The following is a 22,334-nucleotide window of genomic DNA, read 5'->3' as shown; positions in this document are numbered from 1 at the left end:
TGATAAATTCCACGCGGAGTCGCGGGCACGGCTAGTATAAAATAAATGTTTAGTTGTCCGTGGTGCTTGAGTAATCCGAAGATTTTGTTGGTCTTTGATTGTCGTATGTTATAACGTGCCTGTTGAATTTTTCATGAGTATCGTGTTTTTTCCATGAGCCCTGTTCAGATGTTGTAATTTTCATTAAATACTTTTCGTTATCGTCGTTTGGTGTTTCGACTGCACCTTTGTGATTAAGTATATTTATCTTATGTCCTTGCTCTGTCTCAACTTCTCCGGTTTTATCGACTTTACTGTGGGAAAGTTTTGCGATGTTTTCCTCGCCTTCTCTTCCGCCGGTCATAATCATTACTTGCGGTGTACTCACATTGATCATATGGTCTTTCAAACATTGTTGGAGAATATGTAAAAAAAACAGAAAAGCTAGCAGTGTCAGAGCTGACATTGCTGGACTATTTTTATGGCTTCCATTTACAAATTGGCTGAAACGATTAAAATTATTTTATATATTTGTTTTCATCGTTAATTATGTATACTTTTGCGTATTCTAACAATTTATTATAACTGAATTATTAACTAATACTATTGATAACTCTAAATAAAACATTTTTTTTAAATAATCTTTTATATTGTAATTCACCATGCCTTGTGATATCACCCGCGTTAATTTGAGAAAAAATACACTGATATAATATAGCTTATAGCTTCCTCGGTAAATGGATTATGCAACACAACGAGTTTTTCAATTCGAACCACTAGTTAGTTCCTGAGATTAGTGCGTTCAAATAAACTTTTCAGCTTTATAATATTAGTAGATATAAATATCTATAATATTAACACGTAACGTTAATTATATGGGTAAAATAAAATAATATTAGTTATATTTTATTTATTTACTTACTGCTTAAACGAGCCCTCGTGCCCTTGCGAAGGCGGTGCTGGTTCATAAGGATAATACAAGTGATGATCATGTGCTGGTCCCGAATATTCCGCATATCTATCAAAAAATGTTAGGATGTACTTTTGCCTGATTATATATATTTAAGAATGGTAACACTGGTAACATGGTGCACTGTTCTTATTTTTAGTAATTTGAACAGAACATTAATAATTTTAAAATATCACGTCTTAATAATTACGCTTCTATAATATATTTTAACTTTATTGTAAACAAATGATTCGTTAGTATTATTATTTGTTGATTGTTATATATTTGTTTTCTATTTTTATGTACGTAGATCGTACCGACCTTTCTGTTAACTTATTTTGGGCAATTCCCATTTGAGAAAGGTGGTTTTCCATCGTTGTATCAGGTGCAACACAGAATCGCGAATGTCAAGGTACACCAAGAGCGCTTCTCGTACACACTCTACATTACGCTCCAGTTATTTTGCTTCGTCTAATTTGATGTACTTATATAGCGTCAACGGTACTCACTCGATGATTTTCCGCAAATTATCAGGTAAAGTAAAGTAAAAATAAAAGAGGTTTGTTACTTTGAAAAGTTTTATTTTACAATCACAATCACACAAGGACGTCCACAAACACGCGATCACAAAACTATACACAAATATCATTACTAACTATCCTGTGATATTCATTAATTTATATCACTCAAAACATCAGTCATTAATTACACGTAATTGGCGGAATGAATAACGAATTCAGAGCCAATTTATTCACAATATTAAAATCTATCTGTACGTAAAAATGCTTAGTTTTGGGAACACGAAAATTCTACAACTTTTGCGATTTATCTAACGTGGAAGCATTTATTTCTATAATAAGTTAAATAAATAAAATAATTTAAATAAATAAAATCTTACTTTACGCGCTTTACACTGTGCGATGAGACGAAATACACAACTTGCCAATTATATGCAAAGCAAAAGAAAAAAAAACATATTCTACAAAATAAGCATGTTAATTAATTTGTTTTCAATTAGCCAGTGCTTTTATTTGAATAAATACATTTTTACATTACCGTCTTTTTACACATAATTTATTTAACGATTTATCATTGTTGTTGTGTTTGGCAGCTAATTAATTTAAAATCTATTACATAATATTAAATAATTTATAACTTATTAAACTTCGTTACACTCGAGGTATAGTTGGCGACAATCGATTCCAGAACGGCCGCGTCGTCCAGCCTCATAAAATTGGTTAAATGTTCCGGCAGATTGTCTCTCTAATACGAAGCTTGCAGCATAACTAAAAGAAAATAATTTTAAAAATAAATATATAAATCAATTATTGCATAATTAAACTATTCAATAAATATTTTTTAGGTAAAAACTTACGTTCCGAGTTGACAGAACACGCTTTTAGGTCCTATATCTGCGGCACATTCGTTGTTAGCGTCGCATACGTATTTTTGAAGACATTTATCATCATTTGTTCCGAAAGCTCTTACGTATGTCTTCAACATAGCAATTCCAGCGATGGCGGCGTCACTGACAGAATCTTTACGGCCAATTGATCTTGCAGCTAATGATCGATGAGAGAACGATGTCTTGAGAGCATCAAGCAGATTTACGACGACGTTGATAAACTGAAAAAAAAAGTAAAAATTATATATAAATTTGTACGCATAAGGTTTTGACTAAGGATCGATTTAAATACTACTACTTTATGCTTTTGATAATTTTCATCAATGGACATTTGAAAAGGATAGGAAGGATTGCTCGCGTACCTCTCCAGCCTGCTTTGCCATGGAGGCGACTTGATCGGGATCTTTCGCACCGAGCATCGTCGACAGAACCGCAGCCAATATACTCTGAAGCAAGCGAGAAGCGAAACCGTCTCCATAACCATAATTTTCTATTTACAACAAAACTATAGGAGGACCTCAGAGAAACATCGTAATTTGATTAGAAATTTATGTCTGTGAGGTAGTCCTATGACGTGAAGGATAGAGTTATTTATTGGTGACTAAATTGTAAATTGGTTTACCTACTGCGTTTAGGTGAGGAATAAATCTTATGAGTGCTTTACACTAGTGTCTGACAATAATACGATAAATATGCAATAATATAAAATGCAAGTATCTACATAATCAATGTTAGTAGATGAGTATATATATTGTGGCTACTTATTAAAAAGATATTTTGTACAATAAATTTATATCCGTCGTTTCTGTTATATTTTCATACCATGCGGAAAAATAAACACTGCCATTGCATAATTCATACCTGCATTGGAGAGCCATTGTCTACTTTGTCGATACCATCATTGTTTCCTCCTCCCAAAAGTGCGGTTAAAATTTTAAAGCCCATAGACAGTAAATTTGCCCACGGGGATGGCGAAACTGAATCGGTATCTAAACTGTCACTTTTGTTGGGTCCTACATTTCCAGGGTTGAAAATCATTTGCATTATCGAACCTGAATACAAATTTTTTCATTTAGTATGGAAATAAAACAGCGTATGTCTAAAGTATACTATATTGGTACTTTCATAATATACCAATTTTGAAAACAAAATATACAAATATCTGTACATACTTAATATGTTCGTCCACGAAAAACCGCCCTCCGATATCGAATTAGTCTGCTCGTCGTCTAAATCGTCAAGAGCCACTTTCTTTAGCGCATTGGATTTTTCGGCAAATTTGCGCTCCTGAGCTATTTGCTCTCGTTGAGGTAGCGGCAAAGAATTGCTGTAGTACTGAGGATTTTGTGTTCGCACATTACTTGTGGACTGAAAGTTAAAATAATTTTTATTAGTACACTATATCTTTCTTTTGCCTTAAATTATTTAACTGTTTATAAATAATTTTTAAAGTTCAAAACCTGTGACATAAGAGGCGCATTTTGCGGATATGCGAGCGTATGAAGAATTGCCGATGAACTGATGAGGGCCAAAAGTGTCCAACCTGTCACCTTCTGCTGCATTTTGCTAAAATATACGAAGTAAGTATAATAAGCAAGAATATTTTTCATTAATTTACACGTCCATTAATTTCATTCTATTCATGAAGCGACGTTTTATTTCTGTACCTACTCAGTGGACATCAGATTAGAAAGTGTTCTTATGAGTGAATAATGATTTGCTCGGATTGATTGCTTGTGCTTAGAGTCGCTTATAGAAAGTCGTCCCAGACGTCAACGAGGCATATTTTTACGAGGATGTAGTCTAATTAGAGGATGTACATTACAGTAATTACCCCTGGCGCCATTTAAGTACGACTTTTTTAAAGTAGCATTTTGTTACCTACGTTGGTTCAAATATGTTAAACAACTTTCTACTAGAATCTATGTATTATTGCGTTACATTAATATTATATATTATGTGACGCGCGGTAAGATACGCTATTTGATCACCTATCCGGTATGGAAGTGTGTTAGCGGTTTGACCGACAATCGCGAAACAGGTGACCCGGTCTTTACTAACTGTAGTTCGGATGTGACATCTCGCACCTTACACCTGTCTTAATGAGATGTTATATATAATGCGTCCATTTCATAAAAAATGTCGTTTAGGTATTGGTGTTAGATATGTAAAATAACTCATAACAAAAATTGTTTTTAATCTGTTAATATAATATTTGCTACAGCATTTAAATGCGAAAGCTACTTTTTGGTGTTCAAAAGTAACATTTGAATGTATTTTACTCTTAATTATGTACGACAAATTAATATTATATATATATATATATGTGTGTGTGTGTGTATATAGCCAATTAAACTAGCATTTGAATGTTAAAATTTATACACTTACTAAATTCTTACAAGATTCTTGCTCGGAGAAATTTTGCAGCGGTAATACTAATTACTAATGTATTATGTATAGTTTGTTATGCTTTTCGAATAAATAGTTGCTATAGTATGATTGAGAAACTGTGCATCTATGATAAATATTTTTTTTTTTTAAATAATTTGGTTTAGGAGAGAACGGAACTTGGTTGTCCTAACTACCTATACCAAAACGAAATGCATCAAAAAGACCATTACATGAAATTGAGATAAAATATTGTTTAAAGTAAATATTATAAACTTAAATCAATGATAGATAATTGTTTATTGCTCTTTTAACATGCACTTTACAAAATTTACACAATGAAATAAAATCTATCTATTATTTTAATGTAACTTTACTAAAACTTTTATTTCATGATTTTTTGGTATGTTGACATCGTGACCAGATAGATATGACCCTACATGGAACAGGTGACTGAACTTTGTTGTCTTCCACGAAACAGCGCGACATTAACTAACACAGATACTTAAATGAATCCTGTACTATAGTATTATTACATCAATATCTCTTCGTTTATTATATTCTGTCAAAAACTTCTGTAACTTTAAATTTATAATTTTTTTTGAGCCAAGTTGATGATTATAACGTTACATTAACCTGACACAGGTTTAATATCTGATGAGTGATGGTATCGTAAGGTGCAAACAGTACAACAAACATGGCGATAGGTGAAAGCAACGCAAGCCGGTCGCGTGTGTGCTACTGCTGTGCAAGGTTAACGTTTTTCTAATTTCGGAGTGAGGCTTCAAGACTTGCTATTACGGCGCAACGAACTGGCTCCCTACTTTCATCGGAAATTCACCGTGGAAAAATAAAAGTTGTCCATTAACTTGAAGAGAGTTTTCTCAAATGCATCTATTCTCATCTCGCGCAGATGTATAAAGAAAATGAAAATGTTACATAAAGTCTTTTCTCTTCGTCGTTTTTGATTCGATTTTCGCCCATTCTCTGACCGGTCCGGCGTGCAATCCGCTTTCTAAAACCGCGCATAAGACTACTACTGCGTGTTTCACACGCGGATGTGAGCACGAACTGATTATTCAGCCGTGGCCATATTCTATTAATTTTTAACTGCATATGAAAGAAAAACAAGTAGTGTATTCATCAAAGTATTCCGTATTAAATTTAATCCTTTATGAAACAGATAAAATATGTTACAAAATTGGGTACATCGTGTAGTTTCCAAATGGAAAAAAGAGGACGATAATTTTCATCTATAAATTATTAAACAAGTTGAATAATAAAAAAATGTTTAATACTAAAAATAAATAAAAACAAAATAAATAAAAAAACCTAAAGTACAAAAAAAAAATTTTTTTTGACGGTTTTATTAGCGATCTTTTTGACTTCTCTCACTATTTGCGATGGTCAAGTTTTCGATCATTGTTACGTTCTATAATATTCTGATCCCAATGTATATGATCCGGAAATCTGAAATCAATGTTCCATAAACATAATTAATTGCGCAGGTATTTTATATGCCGTTACAGTCTTAAGTGGACCAAACGGTACACACACTTGAGATGCACATCACACGTTCTAATCACCAACTAAACTTCTAAACGACTCGTTCGCCTATTTTATTATATATGAAAGTTGTTGGTAATTTTTATTGTCGTTTATATTAATATAGTTGTTTGTCCATAAAACTCGCGTGTTATTAACTCAATACGAATAATAAGTTTCCTACTACGAATAACTATCATGTGTGAAACACGAACAAAAATTTCATTAAGAACTACACACATACATTATTAACTGAGGTCGGGTACAGCAGGACCTGCTCAAAATATGGAGCAGCCCGACTGGGGTAGTACCTCGACCTTACAGAAGATCACAGTTGAATAACACTGTTTTCAAGCATTGTTATGTTCCTGTTTGTGAGTAAGGTGACCAGAACTCCTGGTAGGAATTGGGGATGGGGTCGGCAACGCGCTTGCGATGCTTTTGGTGTTACAGACGTCTAATAACTACGGTAATTGCTTATCATCTGAACAGCCGTACGCTTGTTTGCCGATCTAGTTGTATAAAAAAAATGTTATAACAATATTATGATTTACCTATTGATGATTTAGGGTCGATACATTTTTTTATAAAACTGTCTGCCAACTGTATGGTATTACTTATGATTGTACAAAGATCTGTTAGGGATAATATTACAATACAATAAATGTGTATTTTATTCAACTAATAGATATACACATGTTCATAAGTGTGTGTGTGTGTGTAATGTAACCCATGATTATTTTGTGTTTAAACGATTTCGTTACTTAACGACCGGTGAATGACTAGATTCCTCTCTCGTCGTCACAACTTTCACTTTAAACTTTTTTGGATATGAAAGGAAAGAATCAGAATGGTTTACGAGCCGCGAGTCGAAGAACTCGTTTAGTTAACGTGCATGTATTGTTGGCTTTCTAAAAGAATTCTTACGAAAGTTTTAAACTTGAAACTTGACTTTACAATTATGGGGGTTGTAAATTTTTTTTATTGGTGTCTAAAATTTAATGACACAAACAAACTTTCAAATGTATTTGTTGCATAATTCTATCGTAATTGTAATACGTAATTTCTGTTAGAATACGCGAGAAACTACGAGTGGCGTCAATGGCATGCAAACTGTGTATTGACCATTCCGATCGTTGCAGCTTTCATCGCTACTTTCAACATTATCCGCAAACGTTTTAAGACTTTTAATTAGGTACCTACTTGGAAGTTTACGCATATATAAAATGAATAAATGTTCAAATATCAACGTTCTTTTTTAATGAAAACTTCTAGTGGTAATTTTTACAAATAAGTACGACTAATCGCAAGTCATTTTAGTTTTAAAGAGGTTTGACTCCGAAGAATTGTAGTGTCGTTATAGTGTAGTTTGATTCGCTCCATTTACAGATTAGAGCAATTAAAAAGCAAGCCGTTAAGATAGAATACAGCTACCGGTCTAAATCGCGATCTTAACGCGATTTTTCTGAAAATCTCTATATCGCGGTGATTGCAGTATATTTAAAAACATTTTAAATGTATTGTCTCATGGTAGTTAATTTTTGTTATTATTTATTATCGTTTATACAATTTACAATACATAAAATAACAAAAGAATACAAAAAAAACAAGGTTTCAACCTGTGCTATCGTAGTCTATTTATACACATTCATTGCTTATTAACGGTAAATGCATTGTCTTATAAGATGGGTCTATATTTTGTTTCTGTTGACCATGTCCAATTCAGGTTTAAATATTTCTGAATATATTTTCACATTTTAGAAAGTGAAGGTTTTAATTTACATGTCAAATGTTCGCTACAAGAGCAATCGCACGCTCATATCCTCTAAGAACTGTGAAATTCTCGTGACCTCTTCAAGCTATTGTTTTTCTTATTGACGTATTTTCTATAGATTTCCATCCATTCATCTTATGAATGAAGGCGTGTGAATTGAGCTGTGGTATACGCATATGTTATGTAACAAAATAAACAATATTAGGTATTGTCTTTTTTGAAAAAAACGTATATCTACAATAAAGATAGATACTTAAAAAAAATAACTTAACAGTTTTAAACTTTGATGATTTTTCTCGTTTTGTTTATATAATTTTTTTTCTAAATTCAGATTTGGCGCGAATTTGATGCTTTTTATGTCACGTGCAATTTATTAACATAACCATACAATTTTAAAACATATAATTTTTGAACGTGGCTTTTATTATTATTTTAACCGTATTGTAATGTATTATATTTATTAGCCTGTAAGTGTTCAACAATTGGGAAAAATACTATTTTCCTGTTAAGGAAATGGTTGGAGCTTAATATGTCGCGCTGATGATGTCGGTTGTCAAACATGCATTCGTCAGATTTTTTTCCTAAAACATATGTGTTTTCTCACTTCACAATTCGTAATATATATACCTAATACCTAAAGAAAATAATATGTATTTAACTTATTAATGTATTTTCATTAAAAAAAAACTGAAGATTTTTTTCTACAGTAAGTAAAATTATCGTTTAGTTTTTACTTAAGTAGCTGATGTTTTGTAAAAGTTTAAAATATCGATATGATAAAAACTTAAATGTTAAATATGAAGCGTATTCTCAATAATAAGTAATATACATTTACAAAGGATAAAAAGTTTTATGTAAATTGAAATCCCTGCGTACACTTTAAACATCACTTTCTCTTTAACGGCAGTATAGTTATGATACACTATACTTTACTTTCACAATTATGGAAGGTGTTCACAAAATGACCAACAAATCGGACCTAACATTTTTCGAAAATATTTTTCATAAACTAATAATTGACTCGCACGTAACACCAAAATCACTTGTGAATCACCTTAGATAAGTGCGAATAAGATCATGTCCAAGCTAGGAGTCTCCACTCCGTCATTAACTTTCACAGGGTCTTCAAAACACGGTATCACTCACTGCTGAAAATCATTAGCTTCCAAAAATCTCTTACCTTATCTCCTTCCAAAGATCAATCACTGAATCACTAAACACTTATCTATATCTTCCACGAGGTAGCTAATCGTCACCGGTGAAAGTGCGTGTTGCTTGTGCGAGAGTTTGACTTGCAATGAGTGTTGCGCCTTGAACTTCACATATATATAGGATGACCCAGTTACGAAAGCAATAGCTAACTGTGCTAGTCTGTCCGTCCGTGTGTCCAACCTGTTCATCCCGTTGAATGGACTCAGTGAACGCGGGGTCCTTGTCAAGGACATTGAATTGAAGGATAGCGTCTATTGTTTGCCTTACTATTATTTTACTTGGACGTTGTCTTAGTGATGAATTCCATTACAAATTAAAATATTTTAAACTTCAAACAAGCAATCGTCTTAAACAGTTTTTTATTGTTTGTTCCAGGTAGTAGTTCCCAGAGGGCAAGTATCACGATTCAGCCTGTGACATTCTGCTGCTGGGCAGCATATATGCCTCTTTCTCTATATAGAAGAAGAGGCTGCGGGTTGGCTAATTTATTCTCTATTATGAGTAATGATCGCTATCGATATAAAGTAGGTATATAACAACCGGGACCGACAACTTAACGTGCTCTCCGAGGCACGGCGGGGAGACCCACAATGACAGACATCTAAACTGGAAATAAATATTTGTAAACACAAATATCCACCCCCAATCCCCGGGAATCAAACCTGTGGCTGCCGTTGCTTAGGTTCCACTGACACGGCACACACCCGATTACACCAAAGCGGTCTTCAGACGCAAGAGAACAAGAGGCAAGAAAGCAAGTATTCCAAGTTTTAAAATTATTATGCACATATAATATGAGGTATGTATAGAATAATATCTACAGGATCTTTTTCTCTAGCCAAAATATCAAAAATCACGATATACTCTAATAGTATAGGTGTATTTGTTATAAGTATGATCTATGGCAGTATCATAAACATTGTCACTATTGATCTATACTCTTTAATAAGTAGATATCAATCGTGAAAAATGTCCTAAATAACATATCTATAACATTTTTGCCTAGCCCGTTTCCTGTGCTAGAAAGTAACATTTAAAAATAATATGTTATAGGTAAGTACTTAGTATTACTACAGATTATATATTATAGATTCTAGTTTTTAAATGGAGTACCTAATCAAGTTTTCAATACCACTCCTAGTTGATGTTTGAAGTCTGATAAAGATAATGTTTTAAAATGTTTCATTTTTATTTAATTAGCGCCATTACAAGCAAACTTTTCCAATTTCTGTAGTGTATAAACTAATATAAAGCTTGTGATTGATTGTTTACTAGTCACCAACGCTAGTCTCGTCAACTACCTTCCTGAATTATTTTATAAATTAATCTTGCTTTATAATTTTTTCCCAATAAAATATAAAACATTGACCAGACTTATTAAAGTACTCTAAACTTTGTTCATTATCATTGTCATTTCATGATACCCAAAACTAAAGCTTAGTTTTAAAAGCTCGTTTCTGTGAGAGAGCGCAAAGAATTATACACAAACATTGAGTAACATTGGTATACATTTTTATGTAGTGTTAAATTCTGTAGGCAATGTATCTACGGGTACTAATACTGTGCACTATTTGAGTATATTTATTAATGTAATACATATATATACATATATATATATATATATATATATATATATACATATATATATCTGATATATATATATATATATATACATATATATATATCTGATATATAAAATTCTCGTGTCGCGGTGTTTGTAGTTAAACTCCTCTGAAACGGCTTGACCGATACTCATGAAATTTTGTGTGCATATCGGGTAGGTCTGAGAATCGAACAACATCTATTTTTCATTCTTCTAAGTTATAAGGGGGGGGTGGGATTGAGAAGGGTAATAAAATATATGGCAAAACAACGTTTACGGGGTGTGTGCACTATTCGAGTATATTTATTAATGTTATATAATACAGGGTTACTTGTAATATGTCACGATCCCTTTAAGGGGTTGTCAGGAGGGGTATGGGCAATCCCAGAAAAATATTAAAAAAAAATCCATGTTCAATTATTTTAGATTTTTTTAAATTTTATTATTATTGGTGAAAAATCCCCGAATCTATAACTTTAAAGGGCATTAAAAAGCAATTAATTGACGAATTTTCGTAAAATTGTCAGAGAATGATAAACAATATCTATACATATAATAAAATGGTAGGAAAGTCAAAACTGTACATTGAATATTTTTTTTAAAGAATACTTGGGGTGTGATCTATGTACATTGAAAATTTTTTAAAGAATACTTGGGATGTGATCTATTATCGATACCGAAGCTAAAAATATAGTTTTTAGAATTTTTGTCTGTTTGTCTGTATGTATGTCCGGGATAAACTCAAAGAGTACTGCATGGATTTACTTCAAATTTGGCACGAATATTATTAAGAAGTCGGGTCAACATTTAGGCTACGTATTATCATGCTATCACCTACGGGGAACGAGCAGTGAACCTTTATTTCTTCAACGTATTCTGTAACAACGTGTAATCTAACGACGCATATTTGAATGTCATTATTATGTTAATAACCATGTTATAAGCTAGCTTCACACTATAAATAAAGACATTCTGTAGTAAATTTAGTATCGGCATTGCACCCGTGCGAAGCCGGGGCGGGTACGCTAGTTCTAAATAATAATAAATAACAACAAACATAACGATAAATTATTGAATTTTTAACCCTTGACTCACCAAGGTTAAAAAGAGGAAAATAATTAATATCTTTGTTTTACAAACTTATGACGTACTGAAAAAAAAAGTTTATGAATGTGTATCTGCGTATTATTTTAAAAATATCTACACCGAAGCTATCCAACGAGCTACAACAACCATAGTCAAACTCAAAACTAGTCTCAAAATCAATAAATTTCAAGCAAAGAAGAGTAAATAAAAAATCAATATTATAAATTTTTAACTATCTTTATTTACACGACCATGTTCAGTGGAAGATCATATGTGGTCACGATCCTCAACAGTGAGGAAACGACGAAGAAGAAGACTTACATTATGTTATTTCCATTCATTTTCAATGTGGGACCCTTCATTAAGAATACAAAGGCGCATTCTTTTCCTTAACGTGCTTTTTACGACACTTGTTCGTAAAGTTTGCCTGATTTGTTCAGCAGCATTAATAATGCGAATTTTCAATATTTCGATGTTCGGAGGAACACATCATACGCTATACTCTTCGTGTGACCCCAAACAAACTCATTGGCCTATATTTTCTGCCTAACAATTTGAACGGGGAAAACTATGAATTTTTTTAAGAGGTAATTTATTAGATCTTTTAGAAGATATTTGTTTAATCCGATCAGTTACGAGAGATGATATTTATGCACGATGGCTGTCCCGCTCGCTTTAGGCGATCAGTGAGAGAATGGTTAGATATGGAATTTCCCGATCGCTGGATCGGCCGGGGACCTAACCCTATACCATGGCCAGTAAGGAGTCCAGACCTCACTCCTATGGACTAAAACGTTTGGGTACTGCATGCAATTTAGTTTTTAATATGGTTCTACGTAAATATATGCCACGGAATAGCGTAACGCACGCTCCTCCGTGACTCCGTGTCGACAGGGGTAAATAAAAAAGTATTCTAGTAACGTAAAGGTTAGATATTGTATAAAATATTTTTTTTTGTACTACTTATAAGTGATCAATATATACATATATAAATGTTTCTTGAACACATAGGGTTGCAAACGCGGTTTTTTTTTAAATTTAGGGGTGGACTATCCTTATCATTTAGGGGGATGAAAAATAGATGTTGTTCGATTCTCAGATCTACCCAATATGCACACAAAATTTCATGAGAATCGGTCAAGCCGTTTCGGAGGAGTTTAACTACAAACACCGCGACACGAGAATTTTATATATTAGATAAGATAAGACTAGCTTCTGCGCGCGACTTCGTCCGCGTGGAACGGAGGCGCGCGCAATACTTGATCATTATTTTGCTGCGATGTTATTTAAAAACTGCGATATCTCCTGAGATACTCATTGAAATCGAATTATGCAAAAGGCTATTTTGTTTTAAATTAAATACTTGTGATGAATAACGTATTTATTTAGATAAGGATCAATATCATGTTTATAAAAACATCGTCGCAAATAATGCATTATTTTAGAACACACTTGGTTAGTATAAAAAGGCTATAGTGAGCCAACCTTAAAAGATAGATATAATTATGCTGTCGCGGACTTTTTTTAGAACTTTCAAAGAGGATCAATTTTGTCATACATGATTTTTGCGAAACTTTAACTGTTTTCACAGCGCACGCAGCGGAAGTTCTCAAAAGGAAAAAAGAACCCCCGATTTTGAAACATTCTTCATTGGTGCTCCGCTTCTTTTGGTCTTAGCGTAGTGATATATAGCCAATAACCTTCCTCGATAAATGGGCTATCTAACATTAAAATAATTTGTCAAATCGGACCAGCAGTTTCTGAGATTAGCGCGTTCAAACAAAAAAACAAACTCTTCAGCTTTTTAATATTAGTGTATATATATAAATGTCTCACTACCGACAATAGGGTTCCTATGCTAATAATTAAATGAAAGTAAAAATTAATTTCTGCAGTATTTCGATTTGGCGTCGCAATCAAAAACCCTGACAGACGCCATTTCAAATGTATAAACAAGTCTCAACATAATTTTTTGTACTGGTCAACCCTCCAAGGTTTCAGGTTTACGTGATGTGTTTTATTTAAATGCAAATATAAGATAGATAAAGAGAGTTTTGTTTTTAAGGTTAATTGATTTACAAAAAAGTGCGTGCGTAAAAAGTACACATGTCAGAAGCGAAACTTCTTTGGCAAACTAATTTTTAAGTCTTGTTTATATTTATACAAATCTAAAGCTTTAGATTTCCGTTCCAGCGCCATCGACAAAAACGTTGCCGTTTTATCCGTAAACATTTTCCCCGCATACGCCTAAAGAAGTTTCACTTCAGAAATATTTTACACTACATGTTTATTGAGCAAATCTATAAAATACTACGACTTATAAGAAAAACAAGATCAAATAAACTTAACTCCCTTGAAGAGCAGCGAATCTCACTGTGGTCGAAGCGGCAAGGGTGATGTTTAGAACTATATTTATATCAGAAACAAGACTGCATTTAAAAGTTGAACTATTAAATTTTAATTTCCTTAAGATAAAAATGCATTAAACTTCTAACTAATAGTAAACAAATTAACAACATAAATCCCTTTTAACGCATGATTATATCACTTAATTTTCACAGGTACACGGTTGCTATTTACGAGTAAAGTTTTTCATTTATCGACGTACAAAGAAAAATTGCGGATGTTTACAGTAAGTGTTGTATGGCTATTTCTAATTGTATTTTCGATTGATAATAGTATTTGCATTGCTACATTTGTGTTTAGCTGTGCATAATTGCTTGTAATAAAGTTTCTTTTTTTTAAATAAATCGTTTACAATTAACAAAATTTAGTGTTTTATTTGATATTGAATGATGATGATGATGATGATGATGATGATGATGATGATGATACGAGTGTTTTATTTAGTTATTGAACTCATATACAATAAATAAATGTCATAAAAAATTTGTAAAGTAGGTCGGGGAGAAGTCTTTTGTATTTTCAGCAACAGCTGATGATACTTAAGGCTATGAAATATCACACAATGACTATTAAGTAGTATCAGATTAGTAATAAAACGGGTAGGAGTCCGCGAGGATCATCTAGTCATCCACATACGTAAACTACTGTTTTATGTCAATTTTTTTTGTGATTATTTCTGGTAAAAACCTGAATGATCTTTAAAGATTAGATCTACACTTTCCAATCGAGGTTGATTCAATGTTGAGGAAAATATTTGCCCCTTTCACTCGCGTCCTTGAAGTTGAACGAATAACGTATAAAGATTTACAAAGAGAGTATAACGTAACAGATTGATACATTTTGTGTTGTGAAACATATTTTATGTAAGTAATACTGCCATTTCTGATATGTTTCATCGTTAGTCGCGGATTTACTGAGAGGTAAAGTAGTCCGCAGCCGCAGTCAGCAGATTTAAAGACAACGAGCAAGAATGAATATCAAACTACGCGAAATATCAATGATACTTACTAAATAAATAAACTATATTTTGTCATAGTATGTAACGCACAAACATATGTGGTACCTGTATGTAAATACATACGGTAAAAATAATAATTTTTATATATTATTGTATATCAATTTTGTTTTTTCTTTATTAAACTTTCTTTAACTCATCGTTTTGGCTTATCACATAAAATGTGTATTTTGACCCTTGGAGCAGTTTGTAGTAGTGCTGCTTTCCACTCCGCGGGTTGTGGGTTTGATTCCCGTCTGAGTCTGGGTGTAATATTTGTTTGTAGTGTATTTATATATTTTATATATGTATTGTCTCTATGTATATTTATCAAAAATATAAATATATTTAGGTATATCAGTCAGTTGTTACCTATATAGCTTATCTTAGGAACAGAAGACCGTGTGTGAATGTTACAAGCTCAGATTAATAAACAAAAGGGTTACAAGATACTTATTTATTATTTTATTTTCAAAAATAATTAAGATAACCACTGGAAATTACTTGACTTGTTTCTAATGAAAATCAAATGTATTTAAATGTAATAAAATAAAGTAAAACAAAAGGAAATTCTCAATTTTCTGATGCTTAATTTATGTCATAGTTAAAAGTAACTTTATAATAAACTAGCTGTGGTCACACGCGTAGGTTTGAATAAAAAATAGCCTATAGCCGTGCTTGGTAAATGGGCCATCTAACATAAAGAAAAAGTGTGTGTGTGCACTTCATACAGGCAGAAGTGAAACTTCTGAAAAATAGCCTACAAGAGATTTATTTTACCGAGATATAAAATATTGTGTAATTTATCTTATCTCATTTGAATTTTTGATTTGATTTGAGAAAATTTGAAAACTTGAATCGCTCTCCTGTAAAGTTGCTGTTTTTCACATCCGACGTTTTTAATAGTCATGAGCGAGAGCTTAATCCTCCACGCTGCCCTACTGTTGGCGATATATTGTCTTCTATGAGTAACGATAGCTATCAGGTGTACATGACAAACAACAACAATTAATATAAACATTCTAATAACAATATGAGTCTTTTAGTTTCAGCGTTCACTGTAAAGTTCTATACTTATATTGAAATTCAGTCAGCAAATCACATTAATTTTTTTATTATAATTATAATATATGTATTTTCTCTTAACGGCACACAAGACATAATATTACTTACCTACGTCATGGTCTCATGGTTCTAATTCCAATAAAACACTTTACGCTCGGCTATAATATTTACTAAAGAAACCGAACAGTTAATCTTTTAAACTTAATCAATGTCCAATTTTATGATTTAGAATTTTTATCTTAAAGTCATCCCGGACAACATTTATCTACTTAATCTTATTAAGCCTTTAGTTATACTTTTTAATTAGTGTTGCCCAAATGCAAGAACAAGACGAGACTTAGCCAGTCTTGGTCTTGGTCTTGCGCCAATACACCTGGTCTTGGTCTTGGTCTTGGTCTTGCGCTCCCAGTCTTGGTCTTGGTCTTGGTCTTGCAGCAAGAGTCTTGCAAGTCTTGCAATTACCTATTAGTCTATTACTATTTATTAAAGTTTACTTTAAATCTTAGAAAAACGTATTAGAATTGGAACATTGTGAGCTTGAATTAACATAGCCATAGTAAAGATCAAGCAGATTAATAAATAACTGAAGATTTGATAAGAAATTCGAAAAATCAACTGACCTATATGTCGTTTTCCATGGAAGTAACTGTTTCTTAATAAACATTTATGATTTATAAGCTTACATTTGCTAAAACATGTAAAAAAACAAATTAATTACAATAACTTGACTGTATTTTAAAGAACAATACTTATCTGTCTAGAAAGAGATTGAACCCTCAACTTATAAGAAATTTAATAAAAGAGTTTTACGATTTATCATTTATTTGAATAAAAAATAAAATACAACACAAATCAACAGCTTTATCATTAGGTTATGATACTTTATATCAATTTTTTTGACCAAGAATTAATACAAAGTAACCATCTGGCTGACTCATCACTTAACCTATTTCTATGTTTTCTAATTACTAATGATGCTTTAGAAAATAACCTCTCAGCAGGTACTGAAGTTGCAGGTATTGAGAGAAAATCACGGGCTACAATATTTATTAAACGGGTGATATTTGAACACTTTTTGCTATTTTTTCTTGTAAAAACTTAAGAAATATAATGACTAAATGTACAATAATAGTACCTAAGTAATTAGTTTAAAACCATATAAGTAATCAATATTATAATATATACTTACTAGAATGAATTAATATGACATCTACTACCTATCCTTACCATTTTATCCTAATCATAATACTACTTGCGTGATCAGTATAATGTATTCATTTTCATTCTAAGCACTCTGAAACTTATTTATTCTTTGGAACACCTGTAGGTACTCTTAAAATTCGAAATTATTTTGCATGAGTATACCTACGCCCTATGGCGGCAATCAAATAGTGTCAAATGTTATGATTTCGGCGTGGCGGCAACGATTGTTTTAGATTTCAAAAGAAGCCGCCGGCGCGTGTATCATAACCATGTACTTCCGAAAAGCGGCAAATTTCTTTGAGAAGTAAGTACAAAACCTTTGATGCCGCATTATCAAAGTGCCGATGGTTAAAACATAACTATGCATGCACTCAGTTTGATTTTAATAGATATTTTTTTATTCGCTATGTTTATGGTATTAGTCGTAATGCGCATAGGTCCAGTTTTTCATATTCTTTGATACAGTTTTTTGCCTCTCATAGAATTCCTAAGCGTACCTACCTATACACCGAACTGTTACACCTAACTACTCAGTGAAATAGCGCTAAGTCCTAGCTGCAAGACGCAAGAGTCTTGCAGGCTATGTCTTGTTCTTGCTCAAGTCTTGCACGGTCAGTCTTGGTCTTGGTCTTGCTAAAAATACGCGGTCTTGTTCTTGGTCTTGGTCTTGCAAAAACGCAAGAACAAGACCAAGACTGCAAGACCAAGACTGAATTTGGGCAACACTATTTTTAATACAAATTTTTGATGATACACATTAACACAAATTTAATGACGCGGAACAGTAAAAAATTTAGAAATTTTACTCTACCTATATTTAGGTATATAAACAAATTCTTTGCCACAGAAAAATAAAAGTGTTAGTTTGGAAAATCTTCGGAACGACTTACAAATCGCTACGAGTTTGGTAGGTGTCAAAAGATATTTTTGGACTTGGCATTTGGGGGTGAGTATGTTAGGATTGGGTTACTTATTTGCATAATATGTAAATAAATTAGTATATATTTGAAAATAAAGAGTTTTTCAGCAAAAACTTAGTTTTATAAATCAAAATAAAACAATAAATTTAGATAGCAATGACTCAAATTTTTATTGTATTAAAAAGAGTAAGGTTTGGCAATTATGAATGAAACTTTATATCTGGTGGACATTTATCAGATATAATTTTTCATTCGTATTTTCTAAACCTTACTAACTATTTTAAATACAATAACAATTTGAATCGTTGTCGTCTAAATTTGTTATTTTATTTTGATTTTCAAAACGATTCCACAATTCTTCTGCTCTATAAAAGCTGAAAATTTCATATACTTACAATTTTTTATCGATATATTTATTTGTGTATAAATCCAAGATACGCAATCACTATAATACGCAACAAGCGTGAGTCAACTCAACTTTCTTATTCGGGGAAATACGAACACGTTGTTTCAATTAACGATGAAAGGTTTTCTGTTTATAAGGAAAAAAAAAGTATGCGTTTTAGTTTTTAAATTATAAACATTAATGACGCAACTAAGGGTTTAGTACCTACCAATATAGGAACCTATTTCAAGTAACTACATACTATGAACACACATATTACTGTTCTTTTATAGTTTTATACAATATGAAATAAAAATAAAGAGTTTTCGATATAAGTCTCATTTAATTTATTACATAGTAAAGGTTTCATTTTTATTATTTACTATTGTGGCGTACACACAAACTTTATTTTTATATACTTAACAACAAGAACAAGACTTAATTGCCACTACACTATGCTTTATTTATACCTACTTATTTTGATTCCATTCTAAGTAACAAAATCTAAGTGTTTATTTTTGTTTAATAACTTTAACAATTAAATATTTTCGACTTCTCCAATATTGTTAAAGTCGCTAAATTAATATGGTATACCTATTATTAGAAACGGATAACAACCGATAGCGCGCCATATGGAAGTAGTGTTCAAAATAATAATAAAAAAAAACTAAATTTCTAAATTATCCCTAATTCACAACAATGTGTAACTTCACCTGCATATACACCTGTGAGTGTATTTATCAATTTGCATGTGTTTAGAGGACGGAGGGTAACTGTAAACTTGGAATGTATACTTGACTTACTTTTCTCTTTATCAAATTGTCTATCGTTGATGTAGAGAAGTAGGTAATAGATAACAACACTGTTTATTTAAAAAGCAAATTAACTAGTTTATAGTTTTGTGCACATCAAGTGTATTAAATAGCCTCTAAAGTGTGAATGTATAGGTTTTGTTTAAAGTTTACTCTATGTCATTTTAGTAGGCTTTGAATGACTTTAGTTATACCTACTTATATAATTTTTTATCTTTAGAAATTGAAAAAAAAAAGGTTTTAGATAAATGATTAATATCGTCTATAGGACAATTTCTTATTGGTGTTTAAATTTGTCTCGACTGTATAAAAGTAGACAACTTAATTAATATTTCTATTTATTTAACTAGGTATACCTCTATACAGTATAGGAAAAGGTATAAATACAGCTTATTTATAATAGGCGGAACTTGTAGGAATCGTGTCGAGTTCTCATTATAGGTACCTTAGCAATTTCTACGCAGCCGCAAAGGGCGTGGTGAATTGCATACTGAAACAAAGTTCATTTACCTTTATATGTAAAGAAAAAACTCTACGTTAGTATTTAAATGTAAGCGAATAAAATTTAGATCTCGTAATTTAAATTAAACGGTTAATGAAATTACAAATAAATGAAGTGAATTTTAATTTATCTAGTAGGTACATATAGAGATGAATAGGTTACTCGTATTCTTAGTTTTATATTGATTTAATTGACTCTACAATATTCAAAGTCAACCTAGAAGTTCGAAATCATATTCATATACTAATGTACCTATATTAAAAAAAAATCTCGAAATTTGAAATAAAATAATGTTTTTGTCAAAAAAGTGGATGTAAATAAAGTATTATCAGGCGTAAACGCAGCTCGAGTAGGGCAGTAGGGCAGCGAAATGTTGGCTTTCATTCTTATTGGTCAATGACAATCTATTATCGAGGCAGTGACCTAGAAGGACACGCCGCATTCCGATTACCATAGTCGCTTCGCGTTATCATAATGTAAACAGATTTTGTTTTAGGGATAGAAAAAATGTTTGATATTGACAAAAACAGGATGGTACCTAATCAATAGAACTAGTAGGTATCAAAAACAGTATAGCAAAACGAAGGGACGAATGGATTGGAACGAAAATATAAGAAAATGTAGCAAAAATAAACAGAATATACAAATAAATAAAATTGTAGTGTCTGTTTGTAATATTGAGTTAACAGCTTTTTACTAAATGCATATGGATGTATACACGGTACAAATACCAAAATAACGTTTTTTAAAATTTTTATCTGTATGTCTGTCTGTCTGTTTGTTACGGCTAATCTCTGAAATGGCTGGATGGATTTTGACGGGAATTTAAATTTATTTATTTTATAACTCTGCGAACTGAAAAATAAGTTTTTGTTAAATTCCATGCGGACAAAATCGCGGGCACAGCCAATACGTATAATACAAGGTATTTCGCGCATGAATTAAATGTATAATTATTTTAACTTATTGTACAAAATTTATGTCACATAGACTAGGCTTGGACATTGTCTAGTCTAGAGTCTACTGTTAAAGCACATGAAAATGAAAAACAAAACTTTCAGGATATGTTGTCAAGAATTAATAATAAAAGTAAGCAATACCATTTTAAAGAAAGTTTATAATTTAAATAACTATTTGTTACAAAGTTTAATTTTTAATCACGTTGACTTAACTTTCTATTTTGGAATGAAAGATCAAAGTACAAATAAATTTAATATCTATTGAGTGTAGTTTAGAATTTTAAAAATAAATAAAATAAGATGCATACGTGAAAGAATAACGTACGCTTATCGTATTTAAGACGAATACAAACATATATACTTCTGTATTAGTTTGAAAATGTCTCATTGTCAGGCTAACTTGTAACTACTCCTCTTTTAAAATGTTTCAATCATCACGCATATCCCCAGATAAGCGGATAATTATATAACACACAATATATGTAGTATCTTTTTTACTATCACTGAGCGTGAGAACCTTTTAAGATATTTATAAGTAATTTAATAACCATAGTCATTGGCTGCGAAGACTCGACGAAGTCTACCAAACGCCGCCCAGCCCAACTGAGTCTTCCTATCGGCTTCCTTCTCGAAGTTGTTTCGCCCTCGTTGACTGGTATGGCCAAGTTAGATATAATCCTCCCAAGGGAGTTGTTGGATTTCCTACTGGGTGCATACCCAGGTGGCGGATAGGGGAACGCCAATTGCTTGCGAGTGGTAGACACCCCACGGACCAAAACCAGCAGAGGGACAGGTGGGTGGGTTCGCTCGACTTCATCGTCATATTGTGACTAGGTCGACACATTTACCTCCATCTTTTTCTGGGAGTACCTATCGTGAATTTAAGTACTACTCATCGACATACTGCTGACTTCCACAATGTTTCGAATAAGAGTTTTGTGGACCAGAAAACCGACACCACCTTGGGAAAGCCTCTCACCTTCAGGAAAGTAGAGCAAGTGCCCGGAGCCTAGGATCATCGTGTCCTCACCCGCTTTTGGACTTCAGATGCTCCACTTGATGTGAATTATATTACATTATTATTATTATTCTATTATTAGCTCTACATCAACTTTGGTGATGTGATAGTCCAGCCGTAGGGTGCGTC

The 22,334-nt window shown here is 32.2% G+C and overlaps 2 protein-coding genes and 1 long non-coding RNA gene across 3 annotated transcripts; all 3 read right to left on the bottom strand.

Moving 5' to 3' along the window:
* Nucleotides 1–49: 49 nt before the first annotated feature.
* LOC123661274 lies at nucleotides 50–1,302 on the bottom strand. The gene is made up of 3 exons (XM_045596261.1): nucleotides 1,250–1,302; nucleotides 902–997; nucleotides 50–482 (listed from the first exon to the last, which is right to left on the bottom strand). Exons 1-3 carry the CDS (start codon nucleotides 1,300–1,302, stop codon nucleotides 50–52), a joined length of 582 nt encoding a protein of 193 aa, XP_045452217.1.
* A 190-nt stretch (nucleotides 1,303–1,492) lies between these two features.
* LOC123660864 lies at nucleotides 1,493–3,895 on the bottom strand. The gene is made up of 6 exons (XM_045595892.1): nucleotides 3,794–3,895; nucleotides 3,506–3,701; nucleotides 3,195–3,385; nucleotides 2,696–2,779; nucleotides 2,304–2,554; nucleotides 1,493–2,214 (listed from the first exon to the last, which is right to left on the bottom strand). Exons 1-6 carry the CDS (start codon nucleotides 3,893–3,895, stop codon nucleotides 2,088–2,090), a joined length of 951 nt encoding a protein of 316 aa, XP_045451848.1. The 3' UTR covers nucleotides 1,493–2,087.
* Nucleotides 3,896–12,329: 8,434 nt separating this feature from the next.
* On the bottom strand, nucleotides 12,330–12,493 carry LOC123661068. Its single transcript, XR_006744281.1, has 2 exons — nucleotides 12,456–12,493; nucleotides 12,330–12,368 (listed from the first exon to the last, which is right to left on the bottom strand). It is a non-coding gene; the product is annotated as an uncharacterized LOC123661068 (long non-coding RNA).
* Between the last annotated feature and the right edge of the window lie 9,841 nt (nucleotides 12,494–22,334).

The sequence above is a fragment of the Melitaea cinxia genome, chromosome 16, assembly GCF_905220565.1.
Source record: "Melitaea cinxia chromosome 16, ilMelCinx1.1, whole genome shotgun sequence".
In the NCBI taxonomy this organism is placed as follows: domain Eukaryota; kingdom Metazoa; phylum Arthropoda; class Insecta; order Lepidoptera; family Nymphalidae; genus Melitaea; species Melitaea cinxia.
Note: the sequence above shows the minus strand (reverse complement) of the source record. Positions and strands in the feature narration are given on the sequence as shown.

Coding starts and splice junctions, on each gene's coding strand:
- LOC123661274 (XM_045596261.1), bottom strand. CDS start 1,302: ATGGAAAACCACCTTTCTCAAATGGGAATTGCCCAAAATAAGTTAACA. Junction 998..1,249: donor CAAAATAAGTTAACAGAAAG/GTCGGTACGATC, acceptor ATTTTTTGATAG/ATATGCGGAATATTCGGGAC. Junction 483..901: donor CACGAGGGCTCGTTTAAGCA/GTAAGTAAATAA, acceptor TAATCGTTTCAG/CCAATTTGTAAATGGAAGCC.
- LOC123660864 (XM_045595892.1), bottom strand. CDS start 3,895: ATGCAGCAGAAGGTGACAGGTTGGACACTTTTGGCCCTCATCAGTTCA. Junction 3,702..3,793: donor ATGCGCCTCTTATGTCACAG/GTTTTGAACTTT, acceptor TTTAACTTTCAG/TCCACAAGTAATGTGCGAAC. Junction 2,780..3,194: donor ACAATGGCTCTCCAATGCAG/GTATGAATTATG, acceptor CGCTTGCTTCAG/AGTATATTGGCTGCGGTTCT.